General features: G+C 48.5%; 1 protein-coding gene across 2 annotated transcripts; it reads left to right on the forward strand.

The window, feature by feature from the left end:
• The first annotated feature begins 763 nt into the window (after positions 1-763).
• Positions 764-10,407, forward strand: GOLPH3L (golgi phosphoprotein 3 like). Of its 2 annotated transcripts, XM_032234170.1 has the most exons (6): positions 764-966; positions 2,728-2,934; positions 5,996-6,127; positions 6,756-6,870; positions 8,089-8,287; positions 10,023-10,407. In XM_032234170.1, exons 2-6 carry the CDS (start codon positions 2,752-2,754, stop codon positions 10,129-10,131), a joined length of 738 nt encoding a protein of 245 aa, XP_032090061.1. In that variant the 5' UTR covers positions 764-966; positions 2,728-2,751; the 3' UTR covers positions 10,132-10,407. The 2 variants fall into 2 exon arrangements, with proteins under 2 accessions (XP_032090061.1, XP_032090060.1); XM_032234169.1 differs by lacking the exon at positions 10,023-10,407 and having other exon boundaries at positions 8,089-9,841.
• The last annotated feature ends 2,826 nt before the right edge of the window (positions 10,408-13,233 follow it).

Below are 13,233 nucleotides of genomic sequence, written 5' to 3' on the forward strand. Positions count from 1 at the left end.
GAGTTGAAGTCCACAAGTCTTGCAGTTCCCCTGCCGTGGAGATAAGCCCCGCCCCTACCCAGGCCTTTCCCGCCTTTTTCTCCTCAGCTGCCAGGCGGTGAGTGGAGCCCCCCCCCGTGGAATCAGCGCCTGTCAATCACCTCCGGAGAGAGACCCCAGCAGGCCAAGCCAGGGTTTAATCAATCAGGGTCTGTTGAATGCGAGGACCACCCACCCAATATGCCAGGCCCCGGTCTCCTTATCCGGCTGGGATCCTGATAGGAAGGGAGACTGGCCCTGCAGCTGGAGGCTCTACTACTCCCAGGCCTCAAGCCTGCCTTTTCCTGGGCCGGGGTCTCCCTCTCAGAGTGTCTCTCTGTGTGTGTAAACAAGGGGGGAGGGTCTCCTCAGCAGCCCCTATTTATGGGCCCTCGGGGAGAAAAAAAAAAGCCGCTTCAGAAACAGATTTGTTTATTTGTTTATTTGTCTTTATTCGTGTTTTTTAAACTCCCTCACCTCACGGGGGGGGGGGGAGGGGGCACTCGTTCTCCCTCAGGCGCGCCGGCCAGGCCAGAAGCCCACTCTCCGCGGCCCCATTGGCCGCCGCGGCCGTCAATCAGGCCGCCTGGTCCCACCTCCCTCCCCGACCATCCATCCTGCCCCCCCTCCCCCCGTGGAAGTTTGCGTGTAGCCAGCGGGGGGGGGGGAGAGGGAATCCCCGCCTCCCCAGGCATCCGATTGGCTCTTTGCGCGCCTGCCTCCTCTCCCATTGGCCCCACGGCGACTACCGGGATACGTTTCCCGGGGACACCAGGAAGCGATGATGGAGCCTTTGGGGCTTTTCTTCTCGCCTCCTTCCTTCCCGTAGGTGACCCAGGAAGTCAGGGCGCGCTCGGCTAACCGGGGCTGCCGGCTGCCCCAGGAAGGCGGAGAAGGGCGAGGAAGGGAGGCTGAGCAACGGCTGGGAAGGCAGAGCCAGGAGTGCGGGTAAGGGTTTGGTGCAAGGGATGGCGGGGGGGGGGTGGGGGGAAGCAAGCAAAGCAGCCCTAGATGGGGAGCGAGGAAGGTTTCTTTCATTGGCAGGAGCAGGTGGAAGTGGGGGGTGGTGGGGGGGGCTTCTCTTCTGCCTCCCCCACCCCAAATCGGGAACCAGCCCTGCCTATAACGGAGGAGCAGCTTGCAAATGACGATGAGCCAATAAGATCCCAATAAGATCCCATAGATTAGGCCTCCTCCGAATCCCATCAGCCGGCCAATGTCGGCTGGCAACTACCCGGAGGAGAGCCTTCTCGGTGGCTGCTCCGACCCTTTGGAACGAACTCCCCGTGGAGATACGTACCCTCACCACCCTCCAGACCTTAAGTCCTGGCTGTCCCAACAGGCCTGGGGCTAAAGATTTCAACCCCACTCAAATAGTATGACTGTTGTGCTCTTTTAATGATGTATTGTTTTATGTTTGTAACTTGTTTGTCCTCCCTCCCCCTGAATTGTGAGCCGCCATGAGTCCCCTCAGGGAACAGGGCGGCATACAAATAAAGTATCTATATCGATATCTTGTGCAAAAAGGGCTGGCGGCTGACCCTACAGCCCGCTCTCGGCGTTTGTGGTGTAGGTCTCTATTTGGAGAGCCTAAGAAATAGGGAACACGTGTAACTCAAGCCCTTTTCCCCTGGAGGCTTTGTTCCTTGTGAAACCAGAGTTGGGATGGCTCGTTTCTCCTCCTTGGCCCCCAACTCCTGAAGGGGGCCACCTTTTAAACTGACATTTGTCTATTTCCACCCGAGAGGCTCAGGAATACAGCCGAAGCCGCCTTTTCAAACCCTTTTCTTTTCTGCCCCGTGGCTGCTGCCACATATACACAGTTCCTCTTTCATCACGCGCAAGAGGTGTCCTCACCTGATGCTGCCAGGTTCATGTTTGCTCAAGATTGGGCCCTCTTCCATGAGCCTTGGAGGTTGCTGCCTATTTCGCCTATCTTACGGACTTACAATAGCTTAAAAAAATCATTTAAAAAAAGTTCGCTCTCAAAATCTGGCTGGGAAAATAAGGGAAGAGTCTCAGCATCAGGTTCTTTGCCAAAATGGTTCCTCGATAAGGACTACGATCCTGCGTAGTCCTTTCCAGCTTTAACCCGCTGCCTCTACCAAGGTGGTTGAAATATTATCCTTTCTGTGGTCAGCATTTAGAAAAAAAGAGAAGGGGGAATAAACAGTCTTTGGATTGTATTGGTACTACAGCTCCCAGAATTCTCACTGGCGTAGGAATTCTGGGAACTCTGGTCCCAACACATCTGGATCCCATGGAAACCAAGTCTAGAACTTGCTTGCTGACCACCCTTGGTAAACTAATGAGCAAAACTTGTATGCTGCTTTATAAAACGATTAGTCTGATGTTTTCAAATCCCTGTGGGGGGTTATTTGATACTTCAGTTACCTTGTGGTTGATTCATTAAATCATGCTTGAGCAAAGGGTGGTTTAGCACAATAGATGAGCTGGGGTTTTCTTTTGAGTTCACGCAGGAGGAATCATGTTCTCTGAGTGTAGGATCTGTTCCTCGCTTCCCCACAGAGAATGCGTTCTAGGTTGTGGGGATTGAGTCAAGTGAGTGGGGCAGGGCCCATCGTCTTATTAGTGGGAAAGTTGCCTGGGATTTGCGTTGTTTCTTCACACCGGTCGTTGAGAGAGGCCTGGCAGGTGAGCACGGATGGCACAAGTCCGCCGCTGTTTACACAATTGCATTTCTGTTAGGCTTACACACCCAGCAGAGAAGCCATGACAACGTTGATCCACCGAGGGAAACGCGTGGAAGTCGGGAGGCATGCAGAAAAGCGGCTGGAGGCCGAAGAACACGCTGTGGTCAACCAGACTTTGGGCGAAGAGGATCCCGGAGACTCCAAGGACATCCGTCTTACTCTCATGGAAGAGATCTTGCTTTTGGGTCTGAAGGACAAAGAGGTAGGCTCAGACTGGATCTCTCGCATTGGGGAGTGGGTGGGTGGGATTCTTTCCTATTTACAGTTCTTGATCTGTGCCATCTTTTCCCCCCAGTAAGGATCCTGACAATGTACAGAAATTTAGATTTGGCTCATAAGCAACAAAAGGTACTCAGAAATAAGTGTGATACAATTTGATAACAACTCTGCACAACTAAAAACCAAGTTTCCTAAACAAGCCAGCAAGCATTAAGAAAAGCAACACAGCAGCTTTGCAACATGATATGTGAAAGGGGGCAAAGAAAAATCCAGTCAAGTCAGAAAATTGAAATCCAGCATCGGATTCTGCTTCCCCTTTGACTGAGGTCACCGAAGATTCAGTTGGGGGTTTTAACAGTGCTGGTATGAAGGAAGGGAGTTCATTATGATGGTTTGCATTTTAAACCGGCGGTAAACTGATCCCTCTGGCATTTGTTTTAACCAGCAAACCAGTTCGGCAAGGTTTTTTTTTTTTTTTGTGGCCAACACCAAGGCTCATAACTCCTAATTAGAAAAGTTTGACGGGACTTAAGGAGGGGTGTGGGAGAGTCCAAACTTCCCAAGAGCCTCCTTGGGCACTGCCAATCCAGCTATCCTTACTAATGTATTCATGGCTCGGTCACGTTAAGTCCTGAAATGTTTAATTTAATGCCATTGGCAGGAGAAGAGACACTTTCTTTTGGAGTCAGTTCTCAACAAACAGAACCCGATTTAATGAAGAACCAGGAAACAGCAGCCCCTGCCAGCTTGGCTCTCTCCCTCCAGGCAGAACAATAGGAAACTTGGTGCCCGTGCTTGTTTGTTTTTTTGCCAGTCAAGTACGTGTGCAGGAACTCCCGTAACTTTGGGCATCGCAGATAAGAGTGGGGGGAAATGATTCTCCCGGAAGGTGCATTTGGAGGCTGTAACATAACAAACCAGCATTTAACCTTGGTTTGTTGCGTACATAACTCCTTGTCCTTTGGGGACAACGCTTAAATCGTAGCATCCCAATTCCAGCTCCACCTGTTTTGTGACTTTTCGGGAGCTTCATTTCCTGCTCTTTCACGGGGACGCCGGACACATGACGCAGGTTCACTCAGGGAGAAACTGGTGCTGGTTTTCCTTGATTGTCCCTACTAACAGTGTCCAGATGTAGCTCCCATCCTGGATTTCCTAATTTTGCAGGCCGGGAAGCTGATCGTAATGAGACTGAATAGAAAAAAAGACATGGCTGCGGGATTGTAGAAGAATGACCAACTTTTTTAACAGCAGGGGACACCAAATTGAACCACTAAGTAAAAGAATTGGTGGGATAAAAATACCTTTTTACTGTACTTTAAGGATTCCCAAGACTTGTAGCTGGGATTGGCTTCTCTTGCTTGTAAAATGATGCGGGCAAAATCCTCTATTTGCGTCATGTTGACTGACAGAAGTCATAGAGGGCAAATGGGCCGTAAATTTGTGTTTGGCTTGAAATGGAGCCAAAAGGAATTAAATCCCAATGTACTTCAAAGACAAGTTAGAATCGCTTTCAATCAGAATAGAGCTGGAAGGGACCTTGGAGGTCTTCTAATCCAACCCCTTGCTCAAGCAGGAGACCGCCATTGTTTTATGATGAGGGAAACGTCCCACTTCCTTTTCTTCTGATGATTTGCTATCAAACCATTTAGGAGAAAGAAGAGATGAGGGGAAAGAAAAAAATAACTACGGAAAACACAAGACTAAACTGCCAAGGGATTTATAAGCATCATAAAACAATGAATTGAGTGCAGATTTTGAAAAGAGCACCAAGTTCTACCTATTCAAATGTGTCACTTAAAAACCACAGGTGGTTTTTAAAATCCCATTTTTCCTCCATTACTTTCAGGAACAGTGTAACGATTTTATTGGATGGTGAGAAGGAAAGGAAAGTTGGTGTTTTATGACTATTTGCATATTTGAGAGATTTGGGGTTGATAGTAATTTGTGTGTGTGTGTTCTAGGCTTAACAGGAACTGTAAAACCTGTTTGTTTTTGTGTCCACATTTTAACTGTTCACTCAGTGTTCTCTGCTACAGTTATTTCCGGTATAAACTCCCTATCTCCGCTGTCAAAGTTGGAAATATAATCTAAGGAAATATTAATTTAGCAGGGCCTTTTTCAAAAAAAAGCAATTAATCACAGCTAGCATGCTTGGTTATTAGGCATAGGTTCAAAGTTTGTAGCCATTATCCTAACTGACTTATAATTATAATAATCTTAGAATCACCGGGCAAAAGAAAAAAAACAGAACAAATTAGATATAATATGACTGATTTCCCCCCCCCCCCCACACTTGCCTGATGCATGAATGCAGGTTGTAAAATACGACACCGAACTTCAGCGTATTGAAGTGACAAGGTTTAATATCTCGAGTTTAAACTCTGCACTTACGGATACTGTCTTCCTACTCAATTTAATAATAGTTTTGCTGCTCTCTGTTTTCATACCTTTTTCTCAAGAACTGGTGTGGGGCCTTTTCTTCCCATTATTAAATTGACAACTAGGAGGGAGGACCTCTGGCTGACATTTGTGTGCCAGGATGTGTAACAATTGTGCAAAATGTGCTGGGGAATTAACCTGTGGGTAAAGGGATGCGGTGGCTCAGCGGCTAAGATGCTGAGCTTGTCGATCGGAAAGGTTGGCAGTACGGCGGTTTGAATCCCCAGCGCCGCCTAACGGAGTGAGCTCCCGTTACTTGTCCCGGCTTCTAACCCAGCAGTTCGAAAGCAGGTAAAAAATGCAAGTAGAAAAATAGGAGCCATCTTTGGTGGGAAGGGAACAGCGTTCCGTGCTCCTTCGGTGTTGAATCATGCCGGCCACATGACCACGGAGACGTCTTCGGACAACGCTGGCTCTTTGGCTTTGAAACGGAGATGAGCACCGCCCCCTAGAGTCGGGAACGACTGGCACAGATGTGCGAGGGGAACCTTTACCTTTACATAAAGTCTGGCAGGACCAAGGTGGTTTGCGGTGAACCTGTGTGTGCAGTTTAGGAACTGTTCGGCTCCCTCCGCTGACGCCTGTATTCCTCGTCCTCTCAGGGCTACACATCTTTCTGGAATGACTGCATTTCTTCGGGGCTGCGAGGGGGCATCCTTATCGAGCTGGCCATGCGAGGGAGGGTACAGCTGGAGCCCCAGTCCATGAGGAAAAAACGCCTGCTGGATCGGAAGGTAGGCGTCAACCCTGAATCTGCCTTAACTCTGGCCATTCTCTTTTCTGTAGCTTTCTTTTCGCCTTGCTTCAGGGCTGACACAGCCTGGAGCGAAGGGGCCCAGTAGAAATTTTTAAACTGTGTATGTCTTTATATTTTGTAATTTTGTTTGTTTCCCCCTCCCTTGAATTGTGAGCCGCCCTGAGTCCCTTCAGGGAAAAGGGCGGCATACAAATAAAGTAAAGTAAAGTAAATAGCTGAGGGTGTTTGTAGACAAAACAAGATTCTTCCCCCCTGGGAATCAAGGACGTTGGTGCAGGTGTTCAAAAGGTGGAGACTGAGGTCACATGGCAACCGGTCCATATGCTGATTGGACCATGTGACTGGGGACTCTGTGGGAGGAAGTGACAAAGTTTCACTTTTAATTGGGTGTAAAACCAGGAACGTAGAGCCGGTTTTCCACCAGGTCTGTGCCAATTCGATATGTTCTTTGAGGAATGTGCCTGCCCTGGAGTTCTCATGGTTGGGGATGTTATTACTTGCAACCTTGACCGTAGGATTTGCCTTCCCTGCTCGCCCGCGCTGTTAAGGGCCGCGGTGCCTTCGCCTCTTCAGCGCACAGACCCCCGTCTTCTTCTCCCGCTCAGGTCCTCCTCAAGTCGGATGCCCCAACTGGAGATGTGTTGCTTGACGAGACCCTCCGCCATCTCAAGGCCACCGAGCCGGCCGAGACGGTGCAGACTTGGATTGAGTTGCTCACCGGTAAGTGAGATTGGAGGGCTGCGTTGCGGGGCTGCTGTCCTCACTTCTCCAATCGCAACCGTTGCCCCCCCTGCCAAATGCTTGCCTGGCAGTGTGGAAACGGGTGACATCCTTCCCGGAGCCTGCCGGTTCCTGTGGATGGAGTCATGCGTTCCCATGAGCCTGGGTTTTGTGGTATCGGTTGAAATTGGCCAAAGCTGGCTCCATCGTGACTCTTGGTTTCAAGCCACCACAGTCCAAATTAAAACAAACAAACAGAAAATGTTGTTTATTTATTTATTAATATTTATTAATAGGACTTGTATGCCGCCCGCTCCCTAGGGACGTTGTACTTTATGTCTCAGTGCAATGTGTAGATTTGGATGGAAAGGAAATCAGTGAGTTGTTAAATTGTGGAAGAAGCCAGCATTAGCTTGGTTCAGAGACACATCCAACTATAAACTCCAGAAATTGCAACCACCGTCAATCCCAAAGGAAGAAATCGAATTAGTTTCTTCCAAGAGTTGGGGAATTCTGGCCATTGCCTCATTTTCACGAGCTTCGAATCAGCTTTTAACTTCATCCAAACTTTTGGGTGTAACTTTACCCCAGAGGTAAATAGAGAATTGGTTTGTGGTGGATATAAACCTATGTATTTTGGAGATCATCTTCAAAAATCTAGGAGGGAAGAGAAGAGAGGGGGGGGAGGGAAACATTTCAGGCAGGGGTGAAATTCAGCAGGTTCTGACGGGTTCGGAGAACCGACAAATGCCACCTCCGCTTGGCCCCAGAGTGGGGACTGTGCAGTATCCTTCCCCTGCTAAGAGCCGAGGTGGCGCAGTGGGTAGGGTGCAGTACTGCAGGCCACTTCAGCTGACTGTTATCTGCAGTTCAGCGGTTCTAATCTCACCGGCTCAAGGTTGACTCAGCCTCCCATCCTTCCGAGGTGGGTGAAATGAGGACCCAGACTGTGGGGGCGATATGCTGACTCTGTAAACCGCTTAGAGGGGGCTGAAAGCCCTATGAAGCGGTATGTAAGTCTAACTGCTATTGCTATTGCCACGCCCACCCAGCCACGCCCACAGAGCCAGCAGTGAAAGCATTTGAATTTCTCCACTGGTTCCAGGCCGTCCTGTTCAAAGCTGTTGGGGGCTTCCCTCATAGTTTGCCCACGGAGTGGACGTTTGGGTCCTCTGGACAGAGACCGTTGGTGACTCCGAGCGGCCCCTTCCTTTGCAGGTGAAACCTGGAACCCCTTCAAGCTGCAGTACCAGCTGCGCAACGTCCGCGAGCGGATTGCCAAGAACCTGGTGGAGAAGGGCATCTTGACCACCGAGAAGCAGAACTTCCTCCTCTTCGACATGACCACCCACCCGGTCACCAACACCACGGAGAAGCAGCGGCTGGTGAAGCGCCTGCAGGAGAGCCTCCTCGACAGGTGGGTCAACGACCCCCACCGCATGGACAGGAGGACTTTGGCGCTGCTGGTCCTGGCCCACGCCTCCGACGTCCTGGAGAACGTCTTTGCCAGCCTGGTGGATGAGAAGTACGAGGTGGCGATGAATAGGTCCAAGGACCTGATGGATAGGGACCCCGAGGGGGAGGCCGCCAAGGCAGCGGGCACCGAGATGATCTGGGCCGTGTTGGCGGCCTTCAATAAATCCTAAACCCTCCCTGGCGCGCGCCTGAAGTTGGTTCCAAGCGGCTTCGGCCCCCTTTTTTTGTCCTCCAGGAAGGAAGCCCGTGGCTTGGTGGTGCCTTTCCCACCTTACTCTGAGCTTTTTGGTGACTGCGGCTTGCCAGGCCCACCGTCGGCCTTTGAAGCTGGGCCTGAAGAGCTCCGTTCTGTTACAGCCCTACCTTCACACACACACACACACACACACTCTTCACACTGTCACACCTTCGTCTGGGGATCAGCCGAGAAGTTCGTGCGTTGCTGTTCCTCTGGATCCCTGGTTGATTCCCCTCCCCGAGACCCCCATGTTAAAATGAAGGGACAAAAGGACAGTTCTTTCTCTCTGCCCCCCTCCCTCCTCTTTGCTCTCTCTTCAAATCCTCCTCTTTCCCGCCGTATGGAGGAGTGTGGGGGGGGGGATTCATTTCAGTGGGTGTGTTTTGTTCCCCCTTTTTAAACCTCACGATCTCAACCTCAATTTGGGTTTTTTTTTGGGTCCTGCCAGGTTTTCTTCCTCTCCCCTCCCTCCCCCAATAAGAGTTCCTTTGCTTTCCCCCCTCCCTTTTCTTCTTCCCCCTTTCTGCTCATGCTGTTCTTCTGTTTGCTGAATTACAGCCCACGTCTCTATGCAATCCCCCCCCCCGTGTTTGGTTTTTCCGCTTTTTTTGGGACGCAAAGATAACGCGGAAGAGTCTTGGCAACTTATGAGTGACGCCCCCCACCCCCAGGTTGCTTCCTCCTGGTACAGCCGTTCGGATGCCGTGCCAGTTAGATTAAAAGGGCATCGAATCTTAAAGAGTTCAACCAGAGTTAACATTATACAAACTGGTTATAGGTTGTTGTGTTTTTTTTTCTCTGGAAAGGGGCTGGGGTTAAAACCATTCTATTTTATGCGACTTTATCTTGTGAGACTTTTGTAAGAGGCCCGTTGGCCTCGACGGGGCGTGCTTTAGAGCCTGTTTCCAGAAACCATGAGGTCTAGAAACCTGGAGCTGGATTCGAACGGGAGCTGGATTCCAGGCCCGCTACGTAAAATTGTACCTTAAACGCTTGTGGTTCCGCTCACAACTCCGTGTACTTTAGTTTAGTGCCTTACCATGCGTTCCCAGGGGGTGTGTGTGTGTTGAGGCTCCCTGAGCCGCGAGTTAGAACCTACCCTTGGAAGCTACTACAACGCACGGCCGAGGCTTCCCGGCTCGTCCGGGGTTGAGCCTGCAAAGGGTTCCAGGGTCTTGGAAGAAGCATGGTTTCCGTGGGTTTGTAGTCTCTTAGAGGCTGTTGCCTCGTTATTAAACTCTTTCCTTTCCTTTGAAAGTTGTGATTGTGTGCTCCTGTAATTTAAAAACAAAAAACAAAACAAACGTTTGTGTGTGTGTGTTGTTAAAGTTAGACAATCGCGGGAGGTTTCTTAACGTACGAAACGGATGGATTTTTAAGACCCTTTTGAGTAGATTTATTTTATAAAGCCCGCTGAACATTTCCTCCAATGTCGTAGATGGAGGAAGAGATTTGGATTGGAAAGTTGGAAGAGGAAACCTTCAGGCTGGATGGGAAGAGTAAAAGTTTGCAGCGAGCTAGGTAAGTCGGTGAGCGTCCCCTACTAACGCCTAGAGTTTGGGTTTACTAATTTGGCGCAGCAGGACACGCTTCCCTCCCCACACACTTCACTAGATCTAGGAAATCTCTCCCTTTTTAAAAAAACAAACGTTAAGTTTACCCCACTTTCCCATAATCTCCCACCCTCCCGCCCTGGCGCATAAAACAGCTCCGTTGTGCTTCAGTTTTAAGGACGTTTACTTTCTCCGAATAACATTTTCACCACAAAACAGCTACAGGATGAGGTATTCAAGAAGAGAAAACTTTGGTATAAAATGTACAGCTTTCGTTCCAGCTTTTTTGGTCTTCTTTCCGCTTTTCTTGTTCACAGGCAAAGGGGAGGGGGGGAAAAAAAGACTTTGGTTTTTCTTTTCTTTTCTTTTTTAAAGTTAGCACGGTTGACAAACGAAGGAGAAACATTCAATTCATTAATAGATAGTAATGCACTGCTTTGATTTTAAAAAGAAAACAACAACGGGGGTAGGGGGGAGACACCACTCAGCTTACGCTGGCCAGGGAGTGAAGAGGAAGGGGAGTAAATCTTAATTTTGAATGGCAGGGTAGTCTTTTAAATATCTTTTATTCCAGTGGTTCTCAACCTTTTCTTCGTTCCCCCCCTTTAAATACCCATTGTAGCCACGGAGCCCACCCCCCCCAAATACTTAAGATTTGAATCATAACATTTCTTCCAGCCTTCATCCCCCGTGACGACACCATAGCCCTTCCTCCCCAGAGTCCATAGACCACAGGTTGAGAACCACTGTTTTATGCTGTAGAAAAGTTTTGCCTCTTTATCTCTGCCTGTAAAGCAGAGGAATAATTATTAGTTTTTGAAGTTATCAGCCTGATCTTAACAGGAAGTGATTGGGGGTGGGGGGGAAGTCATGGAAAACATATTTTTGAGTTAACTACTGAGGGTCTGGATTTGGTAATATAAACAAGCCCCGATTCTGTTAATTGCTCCTCCCCAAGCTCGACAGGTTTCCACTTTTGAACTATTCCAGAGGTTAAACAAGGTGGGGACGTGTCAGGACTGACAGAAAAACACCCAGCCTATGGAGGTGTCACCGGATCGAAACGTCACCAAGGCTTGGCCTGAGCCCAGGTGTTGTCGGCTTAATCACAGCAGTCTTTTAAATTTTTTGTGTGACGTTGCAAAGCTTTGGTTCCTGCAGAACGCACGGAACAAGCAAATTAAAATTAAAAAAAAATAGCGACAAGGCAGCTGATTCAGACTCTGGAATCGGGGGTCGAATGGCACACAGGTACTGATGTGCCAAGGACCGTCGGTGGGTATCCGATGGATCCCCTTTGCCAGAACCAGATTCATTGGGACTTTGGAACTAAATCCGTGGAATTTAGCAAACTTTATTTTCTCAAAAGCCATCTATTAGCCTCGGTTGCCGCCACGCCTTGCCAAGCAGGTGAGAGAGGCTGGTTGGTTACCTTCCAGGTCTCGGTTGCCATGGAGGTCACCGACAAGGAGGTGTGTTTAGGCAGGTTAAAAAAAAAATCTCTCAAGAGCTTTAACAGGTTGGCTCAGAACTTGGTTCTTATAGACTCGCCTGCCTTATAAAAACACCTGATATTTTAGAAGTCACCTGCTTTTAAAATATAATTTAAATACCAGGGTAAGAAATAGGCCTATTTTAAGGCTTCCCTCTTTCGATTCGATAGTCGAGGCCATATTGATGAGCGTGGATATTTTTTTTCTGTTTGTCCAGACGTGGTTTATGGACCCCCCAAAATTCATTCCTTTTTTGAGAGCGAACGAGTCCCATCGTGCTAAAGCAAAGGTTTATAATCGTGGCTTATTACACAAGCCTCCATTGGCTGGTTTGCATAGAGATTTAAGTCGTCATGGGTGTGTTCGCACAGCCAGAAAGAAACTGTGTTAGGGTTTATAAACCCAGCTGAAGGGAGGCAAGAGCTGCCTTGCAATATTCTGGTTTTATCGTAATTTCGCGAGGAAATAGATTATTAAAATACGAGAGGGCAAAACTTCTGCGTTAATCTTCTCCTAACAACTTTGAAAAGCTCCAAATGTAAGTACTAAACCTTAGCTATTCATTTAGGAAATGCATTAATTGGAAAAGCGGAACAATTCGTCCTGGTATGGACTTCTTACAGCTCTATTTTTATTTTTAATTTTGTTTTGGCCTGGTTACTTTACCTTTGAACAGTATTTTCTCAGGATGAAACTAATAATAATAATAATAATAGTAACTAAAAAGGTAATAATGCTGATTGCTGGTCAGAGCGGACAACCTTTATGGGGTGAAAATAAAAAAACAAATCTGGGAAATTTTTGAGACCTGGGCAGATAATTCTTTAAAAAAAAAAGGAAACCAGAATATTTTTAAAAACGGTGTCAGCCATGAAAAAAGGGAGCCAAGGAAGGAAACCTATCAGCCTCATAAGAAGGAGCATAATTTTAATCTCCCCCCCCCCAATTCCATAAATTTCCATTTGGAATTGGGCAAACAAATTTAGTCCCCCTCTTTTTTTAAAAAACTCTGGGATTATGTTGAGAAAGGAACTTCTAGGCCAGCAGCTGAGTCCCTTAAAGTGCATTTATCTTAGCTTCCACTGGGAACACGATGGCCGGAGAGTGGGGTGTGGGGGGGTGAGTGGGGGAAGCAGTTTTGGGGGAAAAAATGGGGGTTCAGGGCCTTTTCCCCCTCCCTCCCCCCAGTGCCCTCTCTGTCCAGGGCAAGCTGAGCGTCCGGACGCAAAACCAAGGACTTAAGCCATGCAGGGAATTAAAAAATAGAACTATCTATTACGACGCACGCACCCGTTCACACCGACACACACTCTTCCCCCCCCCTTCCGACAACCACACATTCACACCCACACACGAGAGTTTGTTTGCAAAAGGGAAACAAAAAACCCATCTTTGGTATCTTTTTGGTGCAAGAGACAAAGTGAGGTAGAATTTCTTCTTTCTTTTTTTTCCGGTAATTTTGAGAACCTTTGGGACAAGGGGGGGGGGGACACCCAAGGGGCATGGAAAAGGGGAGGGGGATGAGGAAGAGGAGGAAGCAACAGCAGCCAGCGGGATGGGGTGGGGGGGAGAAGGGCCCAAAGAGGGGAAGCCAAGGTGGGTC

Source organism: Thamnophis elegans, chromosome 17 (assembly GCF_009769535.1).
Source record: "Thamnophis elegans isolate rThaEle1 chromosome 17, rThaEle1.pri, whole genome shotgun sequence".
In the NCBI taxonomy this organism is placed as follows: Eukaryota; Metazoa; Chordata; class Lepidosauria; order Squamata; family Colubridae; genus Thamnophis; species Thamnophis elegans.

Bases quoted from the DNA above. Each gene is read 5' to 3' on its own strand.
- GOLPH3L (XM_032234169.1), top strand. From the start codon at position 2,752: ATGACAACGTTGATCCACCGAGGGAAACGCGTGGAAGTCGGGAGGCAT. The intron at 2,935-5,995 runs GTAGGCTCAGAC...TCGTCCTCTCAG, and splicing joins TGGGTCTGAAGGACAAAGAG to GGCTACACATCTTTCTGGAA. The intron at 6,128-6,755 runs GTAGGCGTCAAC...TCTCCCGCTCAG, and splicing joins AACGCCTGCTGGATCGGAAG to GTCCTCCTCAAGTCGGATGC.